Raw genomic sequence first — 24,711 nt, 5'->3', positions numbered from 1 at the left:
CTGGAGGTAACCATTTTAAATATTCCATACATTTTCCAGGTTTTCCAGGAGCGTAAGAACCCTGAAGCAACATATTTTTCAAGGGTACAAAGGTTGTTTAGTGCAACCTGGTATCCGGCTTAACGAATACATTTTTGGGGGGATTGTACAAGAAATTTTGCTTAGAAAAATAACAAATGTCCGCCGCCAGTCTCTGTCTCTTCCTGGCTGTTAGCCCATAAACTGAAGGTGAAACTGGATAAAAATAACTTTAAAAGTACCTTTCATGCAACAAAAAGTAGAAAACCGTCACTTTTCTATAACATCTTTATTTAAAAGGATTTACAACACAAACTGGCACCACTTAAATGTAAATGGCATATTATTCTCATCCTCAGCTTCTCTGCACAACGTTGTATTTTTAGGCATACAAACAAAATGTGTCCCTTCAGAAAAAAAAGAAAAAAAGGTAAAGTCTAATAATCTGTCAGTTCAGCTTGTGTGATCTTTATAAAATGTGTAGTTCAGAACAGACTGACCAGACTTTGGGGCTTTTGAAGAAGAAAACATTCATGAAACTATCCAGTTCCCTTCGAACGATTGGATATAAAACTCGAGGGAAGACGCGAACAAAAGCTCGTAACGTGGCGACGAATTCACTTGTACTTTAGTTGCAACGTGTGTTCGGACCACAGCAGCGAGAGAACGGGAGCCTCGTCTTCTACGACCGGTGTAGCGTTGCAGTGCGGCGGAATTAGCACAGCCAGCTAGCTCACTAGCCAGCCGTACGCTAGCTCGCGTTGGTAATGCCGCCGCGCCACACCGCCGGCAGGAAGTGAGCTGGCAGGAAGTGAGCCGGCAGGAAGTGAGCTGGCAGGAAGCTTTGCGACGTCACTCGGCTGCTAAAAAACTCACCGGCGTGGAGCCGGTTTAGTTTGTGCGGCAGCTAGCCCGCTACAACGGTCACAAAGGCCAATGGGGCAGATTAAAATGGCCGCCGCTCTGACCAGCCTGTTTTTCTTTTGCTTTAGACCCTGAAAAAAAAACCTACGGTTTATCTGGCTGATGAGCAACTGGGATCCCAACTCAGTTATATAAAAACATCAAGTTATTGAAAAGGTAAATTTTTTTAAAATCCCGGCTCATATGAAAAGCATCGACTTCCTGCGTCTGACACGCGATGTTCCCTTGAAATATCTCACCTGCAGTCGCATTTCTGATGCAGCACAACTTCTTCTTTTTTTTAATATAATGAAATAAATATGTTCTCACTTGGCTTTGTTGTTTTTTGACCTTTAAAGTGTGTAAACACCACTGCGCACGAGATTGTCAGCGTCTGGATTTTTCAGTGGTCGGACCGGGCTGAGAGGAAAAAAAATGGCTGCAAGCCCCAACAAGGGTAGATGACCTTCCTATACAGGCCGGAAGGGTTGAAGGTCGGAGCCCGATTTGCTGTAATCCACCATGACGTGCTCTCAACAGTAGATTTTAGCTCGAAACTTCAAAATTTAAAACGAGCGTTGAATAACGTGTTTTGTTGTTGCTTCATAAACAAACTGAACTCAACTTCATCAAGTTGAGTTGACTGAACTCAACTTGATGAACAAACCTAATAAGGTGTGTTTATGAAGTTGAGTTCAGTCAACTCAACTTTGTAAAGTTGACTTCATGAACTCAACTTGAGTTCATGAGTTCATAAACTTCATGAACTCGACTTCAGTGAGTTCATGAAGTTTAGTTCAGTCGATTTCACGGATGGATTCTTACATCCGGGTCTCAATGACCTTTTTTTTGGTAAAAGAAACATTTCCCACTGAACAGAACTTCTTTGTGGCCAAAGCCTAGAACTACACAATGCTGCCGAATGCACCCCCCCACTGCCAAAAAATAGGTGCATCGATGAAAGTCAGGTGGAGGTGAAGAATGAGGGAAAAAGCAAAAAAGGGGCAAAAACCAAAAAAAGAGGGGAAAAATGCTATAATGTGGAGGCGGGGAAAGTGTCCAGTGCCTCTGGGCAGGAGTTTAATGCTAAAACAAAGTTCCCAAAAAACGCTTGTATCAAAGTAGAAAAAGGTTGTGTGGTGTAATCTACACATTTCAGATAACCGCAAAAAAAGCTACACAAAATAAAAAGGAGGGAAAAAATAAAAAAAGGGGGGAAAAAAATCAAATCATTTTCCGGAAGAAAATTGGTGAATTATTCTTTTTTTTTGATGAAAGACATTCCGGTCCTTTCACACGGTCTCTCTGCACACGGCCCTGGAGTGCAGCCCCCCCCTCCCCCCCCATAAAAGAGACGAGTTCTTCAGGCGGTCCCGGCTGCCCCCGCCGGCAGCGCGGTGGAGATCGCTGCCGATGCGTTCAGACCTTTCCCTCGATGCCGCTGACCGCCTCGCCGCCGGCCTCCGCCTCCCGACTTGAGCTGCAGAGAGACGGGAACGATGCAGTGAGACAAGAACGTCACAGACGGGAACGATGCAGTGAGACAAGAACGTCACAGACGGGAACGTCACAGTGAGACAAGAACGTCACAGAGACTCGTGCTTTGAAAAGGTTCTTGTAGGGACGTCGGGGAGGAAAACCTGGTGTTTATAACATCTCTATGGAGTAAAATGCACAAAAGAGGGAAAGTAGTCGGAGCTTCCAGGTGGAACTCAGACAACGCTGGTTAGAACGTTTAGAAACAGAAACTTCCAAACTTCACCCGGATGTAAAACATTTAAAGGGTTAATATATATATATATATATATATATATATATATATATATATATATATATATATATATATATATATATATATATATATATATATACACACACACATTATTATGTATACTATTTTTTTTAAATAAAAAATTAATGAATATAAATATGGATTAAAATAAAAAATTAAATATTTTATATAACATTTATTTATTTTATAATATATATATATATATATATATATATATATATATATATATATATATATATATATATATATAAATATATAGTTTATTGTCTTTATAATATTTGAGTGTTCTATTGTTTTATTCTACGTTCATTGTTAAGCACATTTAGAGTCAAATTCCTTGTATTTTCAAGTAAATTGACTGTCTTTAGTCATGCCAGCGTCTCCTCCCGTGAGGTTATAGGATGCACACGTCGTGACGCGGGACGTCCCGGCCGCCTTTACCTTGTTCTCTTTGTTGCCGTCTTTGCACAGAGCCTCGTCCTCCGCCGCCTGACGGCAGGCGGCGAGCAGCGAGAGAGAGGCGGGAGAAGAGTGTTAAGAGCCGGAGGCAAGGAAGCAGGGAGGAGAGGAGGCGAGGAAACAAGGAGGCGAGGAAACGAAACAGGTGTGACGGCAGCGGGATGTGAAAGGCGGGGCCAGAAACCGGCACATTTAAAGGAAACGGATCATTTTAAATGACCTTTAACATCTAAAACATGCAACGACAAACAAAAGATCCAAAGTGGAGCGACTTCATCATCCAGATGTTATTAAATATGATGAATTAAATAAAAAGGTAAATAAAGAACAGCTCTCCACTTTACATGGATTTAAACTGTACAAATCACTTTGTTTCATAAATCGATCCATAAATATAAATATAATATCACTGGAAACTACTGGACGTCTCACTTTTCATGGATAAATACATGCGGACCAATGGAGTTAACTTTTACCTGAATTCCCATGACTTTAAATAAAAAAATGCATGAACACATGAATATAACACATTTACAGGACTTCCACGCAACTTAATGGATTTCTTCTATTTTGGAAATAACCATTAACCAAATTCCAGGACCTTTCCAGGTTCTCCATGGCCGTGAGGAACAAGATGAGGGTTTAAGGCGGCTCTGCTCACCGGTAGCTGTGCTGCGTTGGGGCTGGGCGGCCGCGCCGTCGACCCGGCCTCCTCCGTGGCCGCCGTGCCGTCTTTGAAGGTCTTCTTGCTGGCCAGCAGCTTGGCCTGCTGGGCCTTCGCCGCCTGCGTGTTCACCGCCTGCAGGAGCTGCAGAAAAATACTCAATGAACCTCCTGTGAGAGTCCTGAAGCCCTCCTGGTCCGCCCACATTTCTAAAACCACACATGCAGAAGCTGCTGGACATTTCAATACCCAGCATGCCCCAAATCGGACAATTTTGGCATAAAAAGCCATTTTTTAATCATAGTTTTTTGACTGAAGCTTCTACCAAACATACTGATGATTTGTTTTATTGTCTTTGTTGTTTACATTAGCATGTGGGCTGTTGTTAAGGCCCTGAACCATACAGCTTGAACAACTCTGTGACCGCTCAAGGTGGCCTTTTTGGGGGGAATCTGGCTGATATTATGCTGGATGTTCATAGTTATGATCACAATATGGTACAAAAGTGATTTTTGGGGGGAAAATATACATTTTATTGCCCAAAAAAATCAGAAAAATGCATATGAATTTATGTAAACTTGGCCAAATCAGCCAATGTTTTCCACAAATTAACATTAGTAATTAGTAATTTTTCCATTTTTGAACCGAACAACACAGTTTTTGGACTGAAACTCTTTCCTAACACGCTAATGATTTGTTTTATTGTGATTTCTGTTGCAGATTCTGATTCTTCAGGCCCTAATCTTTCCTTAAAGGTGTGTTATCAGTATGTGGGCTGTCGTTAAGGCCCTGATCCAGACAGTTTGAACAACTCAGGGACCAGTAAAGGAGACTTTTTTTTAGGGATTTTTGATTTTTGCTTAGGATCACAATATGGTACAAAAGTGGTATTTTTTTGAAAATACACATACATGCATATGAATTCACATGCAATAACACATGTATTAGAGCTCATTAAGGGCTCATACGACTACTGTTTGAAACCCTAATACTCGCTGCTTTACCGCATCACTAATAAAGTGGTGTTTTAGGTAAAAAGGGGGCGGGACCTTGGTGATGGTGCCCACGGCCTTGGTGCGGCCCTCCCTGAACACCAGCTTGTGGTCGCAGTGCAGGTACTCCGGCGTCTTGATGAAGCGGAAGTGGACCGCCGCCTTGTCCCCGGTCCTCAAGCAGTCTCTGTTCATGGTGAGGATGGTGGCGGTCTGCCGGATGCTGCCACAGTGGACTGGAGGGAGGGGGGAGCGGGGGGGGGTGTAAGAGAGAGATATACAGATATATAGATATATAGATATAGATATATCTGTACATATGTGCATATATATGGCGGCTCACCCATGGCCTGGTATCTCGGGGAGATGGTGGTCGGGTGGTGCAGCACCAGGATCTCAGCCTCAAACTCCCAGGTGGCCTGAGGCATCAGCTTGGGGGAGACCATCACCATGCCCTTCCTGATGGAGGAGCGCTTGATCTGAGGGAGGAAGACGAGGAAGGACTTAAAGAGACAGAGCACTCTTTGGCCAGGGTTCATACACATTGGGACCAATGGGTTCCCAGGACTTTTCCAGGACTTTAAACCACTTTTCTATGATTTTAAACCAAACTTCCATGACTTTTAACAAAATTTATATGACTTAACCAAATTTATATGGCTTTTTCCATAATTTCCATAATGTTTCACCACATCTCCAGGACTTTAAACCACATCTCCAGGACTTTAAACCACATCTCCAGGACTTTAAACCACATTTCCAGGACTTCAAAACACATTTGCAGGACTTCAAACCACATTTGCAGGACTTCAAACCACATTTCCAGGATTTCCAGGACTTCAAAACACTTTTCCAGGACTTCAAAACACTTTTCCAGGACTTCAAAACACTTTTCAAGGACTTCAAAACACTTTTCCAGGACTTCAAACCACATTTCCAGGACTTCAAACCACATTTCCAGGACTTCAAACCACATTTCCAGGACTTTAAAACACATTTCCAGGACTTCAAACCACATTTCCAGGACTTTAAACCAACATTTCCAGGACTTTAAACCAACATTTCCATGAGATTGGGGATTTTATTTTTTTCAAGGACTTTTCCAGGACTTGAACAAAACATTTTAAAACTTCATAACTTTTCCAGGTTTTCCATGACAATAACAACACTGATTGTAACACAGATTTGTAAGAGCGAGGAGACTAATTCACATCTTTTGCATGCATTTCAGAACAAATATACTTTTCAAGAGGATTTTTTTCTTTGAAGCATGGAAAATATACCACGACAGCCTCACGAGGCTCCTCCCACAAACCTTTTTGAGAGCGAAGGACGCCGTCTGGCCGCCGCGGACCTCTTTGACGGGCATCCTCTTGCGGTGGATGGACTTGACGGCGATGGGGATGAAGGTGCCCAGCGGGTCGGGGCCCAGCAGCAGCGTGTCGTTCAGCCGGATCATCCCGCGTAACGTCGTCCCCGACACCACCGTGCCGACGCCCTGCGGAGGGGAAACGGTCACGCCGGGATGGGACACGCCCGCCGCACCAGGAAGTAGTTCCCCGTGCACGTTTGGGCCGGTGCTAAAGGGTTTCAAACACGTTTGTGGCTGCTTTGACGTTTTATTTGTTACTTCTTTATTCGTTTTTTAATGGCTTATTCGCTTATTTATGAGACTTCTTTTGATCTTCATTACGTCTCTTATTTGCAGTTTCTTGGCTTGTTGTAAGTCTACGTTATTTTATCCGTTTTAAATGTGTCATTTGTTGTAGGAGAGATTCAAAAATCTCAGTGGGATTATCCTGGAAATTAAATGTTTTTTGAAAAAGCCTTAATAAAAAATTAAATAAAAAATAAGGTCTAAGATTACATCCTTTTATTTAATCTTAAACAAGCCGCGGTGGTTTATAAGCCCCTGTTGCTACTGAGTCGCTAGCTCGCTAACACTCGCTAGCTAACGCTCACTTTTTTTCTGCTTATCTTTTGCTTATTGTAAACAAGTACGAAGAGTGAAACTGGCGTCAAATTTCATGTATGTGAAAATTTACATGGCCAATAAAGCTCGCTAGCTAACGCTCACTAGTTAACGCTCGCTAGTTAATGCTCGCTAGTTTACGCTCGCTAGCTAATGCTCTGTAGCTAATGCTCTGTAGCTAACGCTCTGTAGCTAATGCTCTCTGGCTAACATGTTTCTGCAACTGCTGCTAATTTTAGAATTGTAAAAAATCCACATGTTACGGGTACCGTGGAACCTTTTTCAGTATCGGGTGTAAATCCTGTAAATTCTTATTCGATATCTAAAGAAGAGGAGAACCGGTGCACCGGGCGTCAGCGCTCAACAGAACCCGCTCGTACCGGCACCGAGTACGTGTCGTCGATCTGGAACTCGGCCGGCTCGTCGTTGTTGAAGTTGGTCCGGGACGAGAGCAGGTTGAGGAACATCTTCAGCAGCTCCATGTTCTCACCCGTCACGTTGGATATCTGGAAGATGGGACACATCCTGAGGGGGAGAAGAGGGGGAGGAGTAAGGAGGGGGAGGGAAAAGGTAACGGAACCGACGTCACGAGAGAGGAGGGGAGGGACAGAGGGAGGAGGGAGAGATAGAGAGAGGGGGGAGAGATAGAGAGAGAAAGGGGGGGGGGGGGGGGGACAGAGGGAGAGAGAGAGAGAGAGAGAGAGAGACTCATTGTCACATTGGGAGAGAGAGAGAAAAAACTATCCACATTTGTATTATTGTCATTGTTTCTTATTCTCATCTCTCTCTGGACAAAGACCCATTTGAATAAAACATCCTCAATCACTCACTCCCTCTCTCCTCCCTCCTTCTCTCCTCCCTCCCTCCCTCCCTCACCTCTCAGAGCTGAAGTTGGAGGCGGTGACGATGACGTCGTCCGTGTTCTGCACCAGGACGGGGATCTTCCTGCAGCCCGGAGACTTCAGTAACCTCTGCAGCAGCTTCAGCGTCTCTGCACGGACGAAGCAGACGAGGATCAAACGTCTGCAGGAGCGTCCTCACAGTGACGGAGAGCAGACTCTGTGCCGACGGCTCTCTGGAGGAAAGGCTCGGCCTTAAGAGAGATGAAGCTCTGTGCCGACGGCTCTCTGGAGGAAAGGCTCGGCCTTAAGAGAGATGAAGCGCTGATCTGCTGCTGCGACACGTCACCTATAAACACTTGTAGTGTGGAGCCGTGAGTCGAGGTACGGAGCCGTGGGAAAGTTGTGTTATCCTAAAGTTATGATGTCGCTCTCTCTTCTTACTGCGAGGGGACTCATCTCACTTTGTGAGTTATTAAACAGAAGTTTAGTCTAAAACATGTGAAACCACAATGAAGCAGACAGACACACTCTGAACCCTAAAACCCTCGGCGGGATAGAAAAGCAGGTTTTCTTGAAACAATCCCCAAAACTTTATCAGTCAGAAAGAAAGCGCTGCTGTCCCATGGTTCGATGCCCGTGTTTCCCACGGCCCTTGAACACAACAGACTGCTCACCTTGCAGGATGTTGGCCGGACACATGTCTATCTTAGTGACCACCACGAACACCGGCACGTTCAGGGCCAGAGCCAAACCCAGGTGCTCTTTGGTCATGCCCACGATGCCGGCGTTACTGCCCACCTGAGAGGGGGGGGAGGGGGTAATGAGATATGAGTTTAAAGAAGATTAGATAAGCACAGACACACATACACACAGACAGATACACTCACACACATGCACGCACACAGACACGCAGAATCCTATGAAGGTAGATTTGTGTCTTTTTTACCTGAGCAAATTTCTAGTTTGTAAGTAAATTATCTCCAAATCTCTGTTGTCAATTAAAAGAATTGCTCGGAAAAAAAGAAGAAAAAAAACGCCGTTAAGAAAATAACATATGATCTCTCAAAAAAAAGCTCTCAAAACAAACATTTTCTCAAAAAAAAAAAAAAAAAGCTCTCAAAACTAAAATTTGCTCTCAAAAAAAAAATTGCTCTAAAAAAAAACAAAAAAAAAAAAACACGTTCCTCCGTCTAGTACACACTCGGTCCTACTAATGTGTCTCTGGTTCTTGTAGCTTCTCAAAGCTGATGAGACAAGTTTCCCTCAGAGCAGTTCCAGGTCTCCACAACATGGTGCAGATCTTTTGGTGACTGGAATGAAGACGTTCCCTCAAGAGAGGAACCATTTAAAGCTCATGAAGCTTCTTCCTCTGAGAGGTGAAGTTGTAGTACTGACACACTACAGCACTTTTTTTTAGAGCACACTTTTTTTTTAGCCGCACTTTTTTTTAGCCACACTTTTTTTTTAGAGCGCACTTTTTTTCAGCCTCACTTTTTTTCAGCCTCACTTTTTTTTTTTTTTTTGAGCGCACTTTTTTTTAGCAGCACTTTTTTTTCAGCCTCACTTTTTTTTAGAGCACACTTTTTTTCAGCCGCACTTTTTTTCAGCCTCACTTTTTTTTAGAGCACACTTTTTTTCAGCCGCACTTTTTTTCAGCCTCACTTTTTTTTAGAGCGCACTTTTTTTTTAGCCGCAGTTTTTTTTAGCCACACTTTTTTTCAGCCGCACTTTTTCTTAGCCACACTTTTTTTTAGAGCGCAGTTTTTTTCAGCCGCACTTTTTTTTTAGAGCGCACTTTTTTTCAGCCGCACTTTTTTTCAGCCTCACTTTTTTTTTCTTCTTTTTTTTTGAGCGCACTTTTTTTTAGCAGCACTTTTTTTTCAGCCGCACTTTTTTTTTTTTTGAGCGCACTTTTTTTTAGCAGCACTTTTTTTTTAGCAGCACTTTTTTTTCAGCCTCACTTTTTTTAGAGCGCACTTTTTTTCAGCCTCCCTTTTTTTTTTTTTGAGCGCACTTTTTTTTAGCGGCACTTTTTTTTAGCAGCACTTTTTATTCAGCCTCACTTTTTTTTTAGAGCGCACTTTTTTCTAGCGGCACTTTTTTTTTAGCCGCACTTTTTTTTTAGCAGCACTTTTTTTTTTTAGAGCGCACTTTTTTTCAGCCGCACTTTGTTCTTAGAGCGCACTTTTTTTCAGCCTCACTTTTTTTTCAGCCGCACTTTTTTTTTTTAGAGCGCACTTTTTTTCAGCCGCACTTTGTTTTTAGAGCGCACTTTTTTTCAGCCGCACTTTGTTTTTAGAGCGCACTTTTTTTTAGCAGCACTTTTTTTTTTTTTTTTTGAGCGCACTTTTTTTTAGCGGCACTTTTTTTTTAGCAGCACTTTTTTTTTTTTTTTTTGAGCGCACTTTTTTTTAGCGGCACTTTTTTTTTTAGCAGCACTTTTTTTTCAGCCTCACTTTTTTTTTAGAGCGCACTTTTTTTCAGCCTCACTTTTTTTTTTTTTTTTTTGAGCGCACTTTTTAGCAGCACTTTTTTTTCAGCCTCACTTTTTTTCAGCCTCACTTTTTCAGCCTCACTTTTTTTTTTTTTTTTTGAGCACACTTTTTTTTAGCGGCACTTTTTTTTAGCAGCACTTTTTTTTAGCGGCACTTTTTTTTAGCAGCACCTTTTTTTCAGCCTCACTTTTTTTCAGCCTCACTTTTTTTTTAGCAGCACTTTTTTTTTTTAGAGCGCACTTTTTTTTAGCAGCACTTTTTTTTTTTAGAGCGCACTTATTTTTAGCAGCACTTTTTTTTTTTTTTTTTTGAGCGCACTTTTTTTTAGCAGCACTTTTTTTTTTAGCAGCACTTTTTTTTCAGCCTCACTTTTTTTTTAGAGCGCACTTTTTTTCAGCCTCACTTTTTTTCTTTTTTTTTTTTGAGCGCACTTTTTTTTAGCGGCACTTTTTTTTAGCAGCACTTTTTTTTCAGCCTCACTTTTTTTTTAGAGCGCACTTTTTTTCTTTTTTTTTGAGCACACTTTTTTTTAGCGGCACTTTTTTTGAGCAGCACTTTTTTTGAGCGGCACTTTTTTTTAGCAGCACTTTTTTTTCAGCCTCAGTTTTTTTTTAGAGCGCACTTTTTTTCAGCCTCACTTTTTTTCAGCCTCACTTTTTTTTTCAGCAGCACTTTTTTTTAGCAGCACTTTTTTTTCAGCCTCACTTTTTTTTTAGAGCGCACTTTTTTTCAGCCTCACTTTTTTTTTTAGCAGCACTTTTTTTTCAGCCGCACTTTTTTTTTAGAGCGCACTTTTTTTCAGCCTCACTTTTTTTTTTTTTTTGAGTGCACTTTTTTTTAGCAGCACTTTTTTTTCAGCAGCACTTTTTTTTCAGCCGCACTTTTTTTTTTAGAGCGCACTTTTATTTAGCGGCACTTTTTTTTTAGAGCGCACTTTTTTTCATGCGCACTTTTTTTCATGCGCACTTTTTTTTTTAGAGTTTAGAGTTTTAGAGTAAAGATTTGGAGATAATTTACTTACAAACTAGAAATCTGCTCGGGTAAAAAAGACATCTTTCTTCATAAAACACACACAAGCACACAGACACGCACACAGACACACACCCCCGTCCCGCCTCACCATGAGCATGCAGAAGTCGGGCAGGTGTCCCGTCATGCCGAACACGGTGGTCTTCAGGTATTTCTCGTGGCCGGCCAGGTCGATGAAGGTGATGACCTTGGAGGACTTCTCACAGATCTTGGTCCAGTCCAGGCCGCCGCCGTGGCTGTCGGGCTTGTTCACCACCTGAGGAGGACAGGAAGCGATGAGCGAGGAGGCGCCCAGAGCGCCGCCACGGACGCCGCGAGACGTGGTGGGCGTGGCCAGCAGCTCACCTGCCCCTCCTGGTCGAAGCCCAGGATGTCGTTGCCCACGCTGCTGGTGCGGCCGCTCTCCATCTCGTGTTTGTGCCTGAAGAGCTTCTGGCGGGCGAAGCCGCGGCCGTTGTCCAGCTCGCCGTGCGTCAGGACGCCGAGCAGCGTGCTCTTCCCCGCGTCCACGTTCCCCACCACGGCCACCCTGGAGAGGGAGGAGAGGGTGAGGGGCGAGCGACACACACACTGACGCACTGACACACACACACACACTGGCACATAGACACTGAGGGGCGAGTGACCCACACACTGACACACTGACACACATTGAGGGGCGAGCGACCCACACACTGACACACTGACACACATTGAGGGGCGAGCGACCCACACACCGCCGCACTGACACACACACTGACACACTGACACACACACACACACACAAACACTCACTTTTTTTTTTTTTTGAGCGCACTTTTTTTCAGCCGCACTTTTTTTCAGCCTCACTTTTTTTTTAGCCGCCCTTTTTTTTTTGAGCGCACTTTTTTTCAGCCGCACTTTTTTTCAGCCTCACTTTTTTTTTAGCCGCCCTTTTTTTTTAGAGCGCACTTTTTTTCGCACTGACACACACACACACACTGGCACATAGACACTGAGGGGCGAGCGACACACACACCGCCGCACTGACACACACTGAGGGGCGAGTGACCCACACACTGACACACTGACACACATTGAGGGGCGAGCGACCCACACACTGACACACTGACACACATTGAGGGGCGAGCGACCCACACACCGCCGCACTGACACACACACTGACACATTGACACACACTGAGGGGCGAGCGATACACACACTGACGCACAGACACACATACAGACACACACACTGACACACACACAAACACTGACGCACAGACACACACACAGACATACAACCACACTGACACACACACACATACACATACACATAGACACTGAGGGGCGAGCAACACACACACTCACGGACAGATGCACACATACATAGACACACAGACAGACATACACACACAGATAACACACACAAGCACACACAGACGCACTCGTAAAGACACACACACACAGACACACACACACCTACCTGACTTCCAGGAAGTCCTCCTCTCCTACGCGCCGGCGGATGAGGTAATCGCGGATCTTGCCGCCGGCGTCCGTCCTCTCCCGCAGCAGGATGAGGTCGGCCTCGATCTGTTCGCACAGCGAGCGCACCGTGGCCACCGACGCCTCCATGTCCTTCTCGTCCAGACCGTAGTCGCCCCCGTCTACGAGGAGGGAGGAGACAAGGAGAGGAGACAAGGAGGAGCTGTGAGCCGCATTACAGAAACAATCACAGGGGTAAATGTCAGCGCTTTAGGCTATGGGTACAGCCTGGTCTAGGCTATGGGTACAGCCTGGTCTAGGCTATGGGTATAGCCTGGTCTAGGCTATGGGTATAGCCTGGTCTAGGCTATGGGTATAGTCTGGTCTAGGCTATGGGTATAGCCTGGTCTAGGCTATGGGTATAGCCTGGTCTAGGCTATGGGTACAGCCTGGTCTAGGCTATGGGTACAGCCTGGTCTAGGCTATGGGTACAGTCTGGTCTAGGCTTTGGGTACAGCCTAGTCTAGGCTATGGGTATAGTCTGGTCTAGGCTATGGGTATAGTCTGGTCTAGGCTATGGGTGTAGCCTGGTCTAGGCTATGGGTACAGCCTGGTCAAGGCTATGGGTATAGTCTGGTCTAGGCTATGGGTATAGTCTGGTCTAGGCTATGGGTATAGTCTGGTCTAGGCTATGGGTATAGTCTGGCCTAGGCTATGGGTATAGTCTGGTCTAGGCTATGGGTATAGTCTGGTCTAGGCTATGGGTATAGTCTGGCCTAGGCTATGGGTATAGTCTGGCCTAGGCTATGGGTATAGTCTGGCCTAGGCTATGGGTATAGTCTGGCCTAGGCTATGGGTATAGTCTGGCCTAGGCTATGGGTATAGTCTTGTCTAGGCTATGGGTATAGTCTGGCCTAGGCTATGGGTATAGTCTGGTCTAGGCTATGGGTACAGTCTGGTCTAGGCCAGGGGTATTATCTGGCCTTTTTTTTTGCTTTATAAAAAAGGCAGCGACCAGGAGGACAAACACGGCGCCGGAGGAAAACTCAGCCGGAGAAAAGAGTAAACAAGCAGGTGGTTTGTAGGCGAGCGGAAGGAAAACTACAACGCCAGCCAAAATAATACCAGCCAGCCTGGGACGCGATCCAAGAAGAGCAGATTGTCACGGGTTACTACGGAGAAGTAGATATATCTATATATGTATATATATTTTAGTAAAACACTACAATCTGAGTCTCTTGCTCTCTTGATATATGAACTGCATTCCCGTCGCTGGTCACCTGAGCAACAGAAACAACCGGTCAGGCCAGACGGACAGCGAGCTGCTGAACTGTTGTGATTCCCTCTGCTGACTCGGGAGAAAACCAACACCCTTTCACTCCAGCACTGTGACCCCCGACACTGAAACAGGGCCACGCGTGATGCTGCAACAGGCAGAAAATAGCTCGGGGGAGGGAGGAGGGTGACAAATCCTCCCCAAAGTCAATCCACTGTCAACTATGATTATACTCATTTAAAAAGGGGAATATCCTTCATTTTTAAGAACAAGAACAGACTGGAGAGTTTCACATGAAAGTTCTCTTTTTTTGGCCATTCTGAGAGTTTAATGAACCCACAAATGTGAAGCTCCAGATCCTCAACCAGCTCAAAGGAAGAACAGTTTTATAATGGGCCTCTATACACCTCTCTAGATATTTCATTAAAAACCAGACGTTTCCCCTACAATAGTCATTTACCATATTCATTTATATGTAAAGAGTGTATTTATGTTCATTTAACGTTATCTTCATTGAAAAAAACAGAGCTTTTATTTGAAAAATAAGGACATTTCTAAGTGACCTCAAACTTGTACATTGGCACTATTTTTTATTCATGACGTTAACACTGCTGCCTATTTTATAATAATAATATTTCCCCGACATCAAATGCAACCGTCTGAGACGACAGAAGCAACGGCTGAAGTATAAGTTTATGAAAGCGTAAGCATCACTTTTACGGCATGAATGTGCCGGCGGTAGCTTTTGCCTCTGACCCGGTTTGTCACAAAAGCGTCTCGCCGCATCAAAATAACCTAAACCTGCACGCAGCACGCGTCCGTTCATCGCTGCAGACGTGTTTCTCTTTGACAGATCGACGCGACGGACCGCTGGATGTGAAGAACCGCTCGACGTACCTGAACCCATCCCGACCACGTAGATGGTCTCTCCGCAGCCCTCGTCGATCTGCTCCCTCAGGTGCCGGAGCAACGAATCGTACTGTTGCCCCGTCGGACTCACGAGGACCATCTGAGAGGAGAGACAGGCAGACTCAGTCAAACAGGTCTGAGACGGGTAGAGCACATTGAAAACCAAGACTAGCATGAGGTTAAGGTGTGTGTGTTAGCAGTGTTCATGCTCATTCTGAACAGTGGCTTTTCAGGACTTTACAGCAAATGTTCATGAGCAAATATTGTGTGAAATGTGTATGTAAACAGTAAAAAGTGATAAAATGTTGTATTTAAACTAACAATGAGGATTCAAAGTATACAGTAAACTCTAAAGGATTCAAATGAATGAGAGACAATAGTTTGATTAAAACATTTCTATAGATGCCTGTATGTATGCTGCTGATATTTTGAGCCTTTCTTTTAAATGCAGATTCATTATTTGAAACTCAGCGTGAATAAACTTCATGAACACATGAATACAACACATTTACAGGACTTTTACAACACTTTTGGGATTGTATTTTTCTTTCTTTCAATGACTTTTTAAAGCCTGGAAATAACTATTTTAAAAACTCCATGACTTTTGAAGGTTTTCCATGAGCGTATGAATGAACCCTGTAAGGTGTGTGTTATCAGTGTATTATTAATCTATTAACTGGAGCAATGACGTCAGCAAAGGCAAAGAAGGCGCAACATAATGCACACAAAGCAGGATGTAAATTAAAGTTAAACACGTGTACACGTCCAGCAGCTGGACAGCAACGTACGTGTCACCTTCCTGCTCGTGTTTGTTTGCACAGACTGTGCACACAAAACATTACAACTGTGCAGCTTCCGTGCAGCGACAGCAATGCATCATATCGCTTTTTAGGAAGAAAAAAAATCCCTCCAACGTTAGTTACTACGTGCAATGTTGTTATTGTTGTTGTTGTTGTTGTTGTTGTTGTGCAGCAGCAGCGGCCCACCTTGCTGCTCAGGTCGAGATGATCCACGGACTCTCCGTTGGTGTCCTCCCCGTCCTCAGAGCCCTCCATGCCGGACGCGTCGTCGGCGTCTCCCCGGTCCGGAGCGAACATGCAGGCGGGCACGATGGACTCCGCCGCCGCCGCCGCTGCTTCTTCTTCCGCCGCCGCCGCTAACGACGCCATATCTAGAGGAAAAAACAAAACGACCAGAAAATAAACAACACGTTGTATACATTGGTTTTGGCTACACTAGCTCGCTAATGCTAACCAAACATTGCATGTAGCCCTCAGAGAATGAGGGAGATATTACAAAAAAACAACACAATATACAGCCGTAGCCATATTAAGTATATGTGCAACACATTCATGGAGTCAGGACTCGATATTAAATCTTTTATGGAATAAAGACGTACCAGAAGTTGCTAACTAGCTGAGAAGCTAACTTAGTTTTCTATTCTGGTTAGCTTCTGGGGGGGTTTTCTGGCCGCTGACCGGGACCACGCCCACCGCGGAATGGAGACAGGCGATTGGCTGCGCTGCTACAAAAAGGAACGCCCACCCTGCGATGACGCGCTCAGTGAAAAAAACGCCCTGACCTATTTTCAGGCACTGAAACCCGCGCATGCGCGCAAGGTGACGTAATCGCAATGAATAAAATCACATCGAAACATTAAGATTTCACACAAATGAAAATAAAAAGTTGATTCATAATTAATTAATCATCTCTGCCAATGAAAAATCAACATGTACTAAAATTAATGAGTTAAATATAAATGCTTGAAGTGTTAATAGTTGCTCTTAAGTGCCATTTAAATCCACTTACAGAAAGTGATATATATATATATATATATATATATATATATATATATATATATATATATATATATATATATATATATATATATATATATATATATATGCTGCTAATAAAGATTCTACAACAATAAAACAATTCAGTGTTCCCTTTTTCCAGTTCCAGCCAGTTTGCATTTGTGTGACAATAACTATGTGCATATCAACAATGCTAGTTTTTCTTGATTTATTCTATACATGCCAACAGTAAAACATGTCACGTGTACTGAATAGTGCATACATCCATCACAAAGGCCTGTTCATGATGTTTTATTTAGGTTTTTAAGTATCTATTAGTTTTTATCATGTATATTCTCACGAGCTATAAATGCTTTTACGGTTGTATTTGCTCCTGGAGTCACTTTCCAAATACGACACAATGAGACAATGAACTGATCAACGTGGCCGTAAAAAGAAAAGAGGCCAACCAAATGCAAACTACTGCACAACGGCAGCAAACTACTGCATAACAGCAGCATTGAATATATTAAATATCATAAACAGGCTTTGCAAATCAGTAACCAGCAACGAATGAGGAACATCTCATGAGTCAATAAGCAGCCGGTTCCTGTGGTTCCTTCTGAGAACATTAGGGGCCGATGTCGCCGTGTGCGCTTGTTCTTTTCTTCCCCTCTTCCTCTTCCTCTTCACAACCCTTTCCTTGTTGTCTGCGTCACCACCGTTATATAAAGCTCTCACCTGCTCGCAGAGCTCCGTCCCAGGAGCCACAGCCCACTGCAGACAGCCGAGATGGTAAGAGCCACTCAGGACTAACACCTGTACACCTGCAGACTACAGAGTAACACCTGTACACCTGCAGACTAACACACCTACAGATTAACACATGTACTCCTGCAGACAGACACGTATAGATCAACACCTGTAGACTAACGCTTACCTGCATGCATTCGTCTGGTTTCTCCTCGTCTTAGTTACATCTTCACACAAAGCTCAGAAGGAGGCGGTTGCTCCTCAAACGTCTTTAACTCTTTCAGGTACATTCAATGATCTAACCTGAACACCTGAAGTGCTGCAGTACATTTATAAATGCCGTCTGTCTTGCTCTTCATCTTATTTTAAGGTAGAAGCGCTCGAGTTTAAAGAGGTTTGCGTCAACGGTCTTTGCAGTTTGTTGCTAGCTTTAATCCCAGTGTTTGGTAGCGCCGTGTCTAGTTTAGATATTATAGTTTTTTAGTCTCTTGTCAATCATTAACATGGGGCCAAATCTAGAAGGTTGCACATAGTTTTTGCTCAGGAAGCGTTCGGGTTCGCGTCACCAGAAGTGAAAACTTCTAAATAGGAATCTAAACACGTGGCGCGCCTCACAGGAGCGCGTCCTGAGCTTTGATCCCTGTGAGATGATGCATTTACTGCGAGATATAAAATGTCCGGGATGTTGCAAACCGCTCCTAAATAGTTATGATGACTCAAATCCACACAGGGATTAATAATTACAGCGCGTGACTAAGCGGTCAGGGAGAAGACTGGATGTACAGACTCAGGTATCTGCAGGTGTGGTGCAGGTGCACCGGGGTCAGGATATGAAGGTCACGTGTGACTCCTATCAGGTGATGCTCATCCATAGGAGGGACAATAGTGAACGTGATTTATTGCTTTATTGATGAGGGTTGACTGACTTCCTGGAGTGCCATTTTTCAAATAATCAATGGAAGAGAGGTGTTTTATTATCCACATATACATCTGTGCATACAGGTGTGGTGCACGCGCACCTGTCTGGTGTTCGCAGGTCGATACTGCAGCAGCAGGTCGATGCCTGGGTTTAATGGTTTATGGTTTATGTTTTATGGTTTTATTGTCCCGTTACGACGACCGCATGTTGAGGAACAAACACGCCGCCTTCCTGTTTCGGTGCTTTTACAGCCGCGGGGCAGCGGTCCACTCGGGTTGATCATCAACGGCTGAAACCGTTCTCACACACACGATCGTCCATGTTTGTCTCTGAAGGACGAACACGACACGCCGACGAGCGACTTGTCCTCAAATGAAACGGTTTGTGACGCAGACGCATGAACACGAGGCTCAGTGGGTCACGCTCAGCTTCCTGTGTTGGTCCGATCACAATCATTTAGTTCGGCTAATAGTCGACTAGTTTGATCGATGCAAGCTCGCTTGTTTCATTAATAGTTCAAATTCATTCACTTTGACCAACAGAACAGCAGCCTATATATAGACCCTTTCCTTGAAAATCATCCCCAAACTATAAAGTGTGTGTCTCTGCAGCCACGAGGGCTGTTTAATAATGTTGTGTTATAATAAAGCAACACATGTGAGATGTTGTTCAGATGTGTAAATATCAGTCTACATGTTTCTGGTTCAGAGGAAATGAAGATGACTCACAGAAAGAAATGAAAAGGTTTCATGTCCAACTATAAAAAAATGACTTTCAGGATGATTATTAGTTTGAAATGATGCAGCTGTAAAGTCACAACTCTAACAAACCATAACACAACATGTGAACATTCAACATGTGAAGGTTCTCTCTGTAAAGGTTGACTTTGATAAAGTGAAGCAGAACAAAGTTACAGAGGGTTTAGAACAGAGAACATTCAGGCGAGGACCCAATGGACCCAATGGCCCCAATGGACCCTCATGTACCAAACCATATATTTCACTTGTATATTACTTCTGGTGTTCAATACATCCAAATACAACAGTTTTAGGCTTTAAAAAAAAAAGAAAACACTGATTTACAGTTCTAAATAACAATCGCCAGTCTTCATATTTTCTTATGAAGATGACCTCCATCAGAATCAGTTCCCATCCCCCTCTCCGTCTTTCCCGTTGTAGAAGGTGAAGGACATGACGTTCAAGGAGGGGCAGGAGTTTAAGGTCCGCATCAAGCCCGACGACGACTGCAACTCGTAAGTCCGCCCGTACGGATCCAGGTGAGGGGCGAGGAGGACGAGGTGGCGTCTCGGGTTAATGTTTCATCCTCTCCTTCCCTTTCTTTCCACCTTCTTTCTCTCCTCCTGTGCAGCTTCTCCATCAACATCGGCCACGACTCTGACAACATCGCCCTGCACTTAAACCCGCGCTTCGAAGTCAGCACCATCGTCTTCAACTCGCTGTCCGGGGGGAGCTGGGGCGACGAGCAACACGAGGGCAACTTCCCCTTCGCGCGAGGGGAGGAATGCAAGGTGTGTTGGGAGGGAGTGGGCGTGTCCACCGCCCGCTACGACAACCCGGCTGCCAGCAGATAACATGCACGCCGTACCATCTGTCATCACATGAAAGACATCTGGGAATAAGTTTAACTTCAGTCTCAGAAACCCAGTTCTCTGAAAACATCCTCAGGCTTCCAGGCTTCAATATGGGGGAGCGGCAAAAAACAACGTAACAAAACAATGTAACAAAACAACGTAACAAAACAATGTAACAAAACAACGTAACAAAACAACGTAACAAAACAATGTAACAAAACAACGTAACAAAACAACGTAAACTAACAACGTAACAAAACAACGTAACAAAACAACGTAAACTAACAACGTAAACTAACAAGTTAACCAAACAATGTAACCAAACAATGTAACAAAACAATGTAACAAAATAATGTAACAACATAAACTAACAACGTTACAAAACATCGTAAGAAAATAATGTTACAAAACAATGTAAACTAACAACGTAACAAAGCAACGTAAAAAACATCGTAACAAAACATTGTAACAAAACATTGTAACAAAACAATGCAAACTAACAAAGTAGCAAACAACATAGCAAAAGAACATAAACTAACAACGTAACACAACAACGTAAAAAAACAACGTAACAAAACAAAAGTCAAAGTGTTGATAAGTCACCGCAAGCTGCAGAAACTAAAGTATGTATGTATTTATGTATGTATCCAGGCAAGGTTATTGTTATTATTATTGTTATTATTATTATTATTGCTTCTTGTTTTGTCTTTTCATTTGCAGAGGAAGAACAAGTTATTGATTCTGTTACTTCTGGGTTTGTAACTCAAGAGTGAAATAAAGTTCACGCCATCAGATCTCCAGAGAAACAAAAAGCTGGTCAGACGCGGCGCCGCCTTTAAATTTAGCTCAAGGCGGCGTTTTACTTTTCATCGTTTTACTTTTCATCGTTTTACTTTTCATGGTTTTACTTTTCATCGTTTTACTTTTCATGGTTTTACTTTTCATGGTTTTACTTTTCATGGTTTTACTTTTCATCGCTTCAATCTCGTAGAGATCTGTCTGTTGTGGCATCTCATCTCGTTGTGAGCGTCTGGGACGCAGCGTGAGGTCTCTCTCTTCTGCGTCCTCCACAGATTCACATCAACTTCAACAACGAGCAGTTCTACATCAAGCTGCCCGACGGCTCCATGCTCAACTTCCCCAACCGCCTGGGAGACGTCAAGTACAAGTACTTTGACGTGTGCGGCGACGCGAGGATCATCGGCATCAAGATCAAGTAGAAGAGCTCGACCTTTGACCTGTCCAGTGTGTGTGTGTGTGTGTGTGTCTGTGTGTGTACATTACTGAACACAGTACAGTGTAACCACATGACCAGGAGAGGAAGCCGCAGCACACGCGTGTGCATGCTCGACGTGTCACCGGGTGTGTTAATAAATGCTGTGCAGAAAAGTGTGTCTGTCTCTGTCGCTCTCTCACACAACAACAACAACAACAACAACAACAACAACAACAACAACAACAACAACAACAACAACAGTAACAACATCCTCTGATGATGGTTGTTGTTTTGACTCCACAAGCGACCTGAAATCAGGATTTATCACAAGAATGGTTGTGGTAAAGAAGACGGAGGAGGAGAGGAGGAGGAGGAGAGAAAGGAGGAGGAGAGACAGAGGAGGAGAGAAAGAGGAGAGACAGAGGAGGAGAGACGGAGGAGGAGAGGAGGAGGAGGAGAGAAAGGAGGAGGAGAGACAGAGGAGGAGAGAAAGAGGAGAGACAGAGGAGGAGAGACGGAGGATGAGAGGAGGAGGAGAGACAGAGGAGGAGAGAAAGAGGAGAGACAGAGGAGGAGAGACGGAGGAGGAGAGGAGGAGGAGAGACAGAGGAGGAGAGACGGAGAAGGAGAGGAGGAGGAGAGACAGAGGAGGAGAGACGGAGGAGGAGAGAAAGAGGAGAGACAGAGGAGGAGAGACGGAGGAGGAGAGACGGAGAAGGAGAGGAGGAGGAGAGACAGAGGAGGAGAGAAAGAGGAGAGACAGAGGAGGAGAGACGGAGGAGGAGAGGAGGAGGAGAGAAAGAGGAGAGACAGAGGAGGAGAGACACAGGAGAGACAGAGGAGGAGAGGAGGAGGAGAGACAGAGGAGGAGAGAAAGAGGAGAGACAGAGGAGGAGAGACGGAGGAGGAGAGGAGGAGGAGGAGAGACAGAGGAGGAGAGACAGAGGAGGAGAGAAAGAGGAGAGACAGAGGAGGAGAGACGGAGGATGAGAGGAGGAGGAGAGACAGAGGAGGAGAGACGGAGGAGAGACAGAGGAGGAGAGACGGAGGAGGAGAGGAGGAGGAGAGACAGAGGAGGAGAGAAAGAGGAGAGACAGAGGAGGAGAGACGGAGGAGGAGAGGAGGAGGAGAGACAGAGGAGGAGAGAAAGAGGAGAGACAGAGGAGGAGAGACAGAGGAGGAGAGGAGGAGGAGAGACAGAGGAGGAGAGACGGAGGAGGAGAGAAAGAGGAGAGACAGAGGAGGAGAGACGGAGGAGGAGAGACGGAGGAGGAGAGGAGGAGAATTGAAGGAGGAGGAGAGACAGAGGAGGAGAGAAGGAGGAAGACGAGGAGGAGGAGGAAGAGGAGGAGGAAGAGGAAGAGGAGGAGGAGATTCTCTACCAGACAATTTACAGGAGGACTCCAAGAAGCCGGCTGGAGGCTGAGGAATGTGACACAGAGCGAGAACATTCCCACAGAGTTGATGAAATATCCTTTACATGTGTGTGTTTATGTGTGTGTCAGCTGGATGGCAAACAGAGAGAGAGAGAGAGAGAGAGAGAGAGAGAGAGAGAGAGAGAGAGAGAGAGAGAGAGAGAGAGAGAGAGAGAGAGAGAGAGAGAGAGAGAGAGAGAGAGAGAGAGAGAGAGAGATGAAGCAGTTCTTAACATTTAATTAGCAGATAAGTGCCGTTATGATTTCTCGTCACCGGAAGAATATTTTCCTTTTCATAACTTTTTCTCAGCTGATTGAAACCTTTTGAACTCACATTTGAAACCCACAGAGGAGAAGTTTAATATATAGTACTAATAGTACTGCGTGTGTTTGTAGTAGTACTAGGAGTACTGTACATGTGGGGCTGAACGATAGATTATTATTTTTAGATCTAATAGCTCTCAGTAACAGTCAGGTAACACAACAACCTTTTATTTATTCATATGATTCTCTTGAGGTTCATTTTAACATGTTTTATTAGAAATGGAGGCGTATCCTGACAAAGAAAAGGCCCGAAAATATTAAAACACACAACAATATGTTCATGGATAAGGAATCCTAACAAGGTCACCAAGAGATGAAGAACACATTAATGAATAATCCTTGTTTTAGTGTATTTTACAGCTGATTTAAGACATTTAAGACAAAACCACCCGCTAACACAACAGATGCTAACAGAAAGTTAACACAAGAGATGCTAACAGAAAGTTAACACAAGAGATGCTAACAGAAAGTTAACACAAGAGATGCTAACAGAAAACTAACACAAGAGATGCTAACAGAAAGCTAACACAAGAGATGCTAACAGAAAGTTAACACAAGAGATGCTAACAGAAAGCTAACATACGAGATGCTAACAGAAAGCTAACATACGAGATGCTAACAGAAAGCTCACACTAGACATGACAGAAAGCTAACACATGAGATGCTAACAGAAGGCTAACACAAGAGGAACGCTGTCTGCTTGCTCACGTGACCAAACCTCCACCGGCTGTGCCGAGTTCCTCTGAATACCTCTCACAAATATTACAAAATCCCAAATAGTCTGAAGAGCGGCGTCACCGTTCGCCCGGCCGCTAAAGTTCCTGCAGCGGCGTGGTGACGGCGGACGCGGGCTCGGCCCTGCTGGAGCCCACGGACTGGCCCTTCTGGGCCAGGTAGTCCTTGTAGTTCCGGGTCAGCAGCGTGTAGAGGAACGGGTTGATGCAGCTGTTCCCGTACGTCAGGCACGTGACGAAGAAGTTCACGTAGTTGTGAGCGGCCGGGGAGAAGGACTTCAGCGAGTCCGGCGAGAAGAGCTTGGCCAGCTGCCAGCCCCAGAAGGGCAGGAAGCAGGCCCAGTAGGCCACCACGATGCAAAAGATCATGGACACCACTTTCTGCTTGAGCCCCCTCCGCCGGACGGAGCGGCTGCTGCCGCCGCCGCCGCCGCCGCGTCCCAGACTCGCCTGCACGGCCCAGTAGCGTCCGGCGAGCCCCGCGTACAGCCCCACGATCACCAAGCCGGGGACCAGCACGCTGGTGAGGAACAGCACGGTGATGTAGGCCTTGAAGGCCTCGGGCGTCCAGGTGGGGAAGCAGATCCTCTTCACCAAACCGGCCGCGGTGGGCTTGCCCTCGCTGAGGCGGATCATCACCATCATGGGGAGCGTCAGCACGAAGGACAGGCCCCAGATGACGCCGGCCGCCAGCCGGCGCCGGCGCGACGAGGACCTGTGCGCGCTGAAGGGCCGGGCCACGGCGCGGTAGCGCTCCAGGCTCATGGCCACCAGGATGAAGACGCTGGCGTGCATGGTGAGCAGGTCCAGGCTCAGCAGGATGCGGCAGCCGGCCTCGCCGAACAGCCAGTCGTGGGCGAAGTAGGTGCAGACCACGAAGGGGATGGTGGAGAGGTAGAGCAGGTCGGCCAGCGCCAGGTTGACGATGTAGACGTACATGGAGCCGGTGCGGCGCAGCGCGGCCGAGCGGGTGATGACCAGCGTGTACGCGTTGCCCGCCACGCCCATGGCGCACATGATCGTCAGCGTGGCGCCGAGCAGGGACGTCACCCAAAGGCCGCTGCCGCCGCCGCCAGCGGCGTTACCAGGGCTGCCGCCACCGCTGCCGGCCCCCGGGCTCAGGGCGAGGCCCAGCTGTGGCACGAGGGTGGCATTGGGAGTGCAGTTCAT

The 24,711-nt window shown here is 45.2% G+C and overlaps 3 protein-coding genes across 4 annotated transcripts; 1 reads left to right on the top strand and 2 right to left on the bottom strand.

Moving 5' to 3' along the window:
* Nucleotides 1–288: 288 nt before the first annotated feature.
* On the bottom strand, nucleotides 289–16,285 carry LOC137798733 (GTP-binding protein 1-like). 2 transcript variants are annotated; one of them, XM_068595649.1, is made up of 15 exons: nucleotides 16,193–16,285; nucleotides 15,780–15,964; nucleotides 14,782–14,893; nucleotides 12,610–12,790; nucleotides 11,512–11,695; nucleotides 11,258–11,422; nucleotides 8,317–8,440; nucleotides 7,677–7,791; nucleotides 7,181–7,325; nucleotides 6,144–6,326; nucleotides 5,172–5,307; nucleotides 4,886–5,064; nucleotides 3,834–3,980; nucleotides 3,155–3,202; nucleotides 289–2,401 (listed from the first exon to the last, which is right to left on the bottom strand). In XM_068595649.1, the coding sequence occupies exons 2-15, from the start codon at nucleotides 15,960–15,962 to the stop codon at nucleotides 2,285–2,287; spliced, it is 2,019 nt and encodes a 672-aa protein (XP_068451750.1). In that variant the 5' UTR covers nucleotides 15,963–15,964; nucleotides 16,193–16,285; the 3' UTR covers nucleotides 289–2,284. The 2 variants fall into 2 exon arrangements, with proteins under 2 accessions (XP_068451750.1, XP_068451751.1); XM_068595650.1 differs by lacking the exon at nucleotides 3,155–3,202.
* A 7-nt stretch (nucleotides 16,286–16,292) lies between these two features.
* On the top strand, nucleotides 16,293–21,072 carry lgals2b (lectin, galactoside-binding, soluble, 2b). Its single transcript, XM_068595586.1, has 4 exons — nucleotides 16,293–16,412; nucleotides 19,440–19,513; nucleotides 19,630–19,789; nucleotides 20,926–21,072. The coding sequence occupies exons 1-4, from the start codon at nucleotides 16,293–16,295 to the stop codon at nucleotides 21,070–21,072; spliced, it is 501 nt and encodes a 166-aa protein (XP_068451687.1).
* Nucleotides 21,073–23,619: 2,547 nt separating this feature from the next.
* uts2r4 (urotensin-2 receptor 4) lies at nucleotides 23,620–24,711 on the bottom strand. Its single transcript, XM_068595648.1, has one exon. It carries the CDS (start codon nucleotides 24,709–24,711, stop codon nucleotides 23,620–23,622), a length of 1,092 nt encoding a protein of 363 aa, XP_068451749.1.

This window comes from Clinocottus analis, unplaced genomic scaffold, assembly GCF_023055335.1.
Source record: "Clinocottus analis isolate CAN_PGR_092001 unplaced genomic scaffold, fCliAna1.0.p SCAF_31, whole genome shotgun sequence".
Taxonomy (NCBI): Eukaryota; Metazoa; Chordata; class Actinopteri; order Perciformes; family Cottidae; genus Clinocottus; species Clinocottus analis.
The sequence above is the reverse complement of the archived record's forward strand: the minus strand, read 5'-3'. Positions and strand labels throughout refer to the sequence as shown.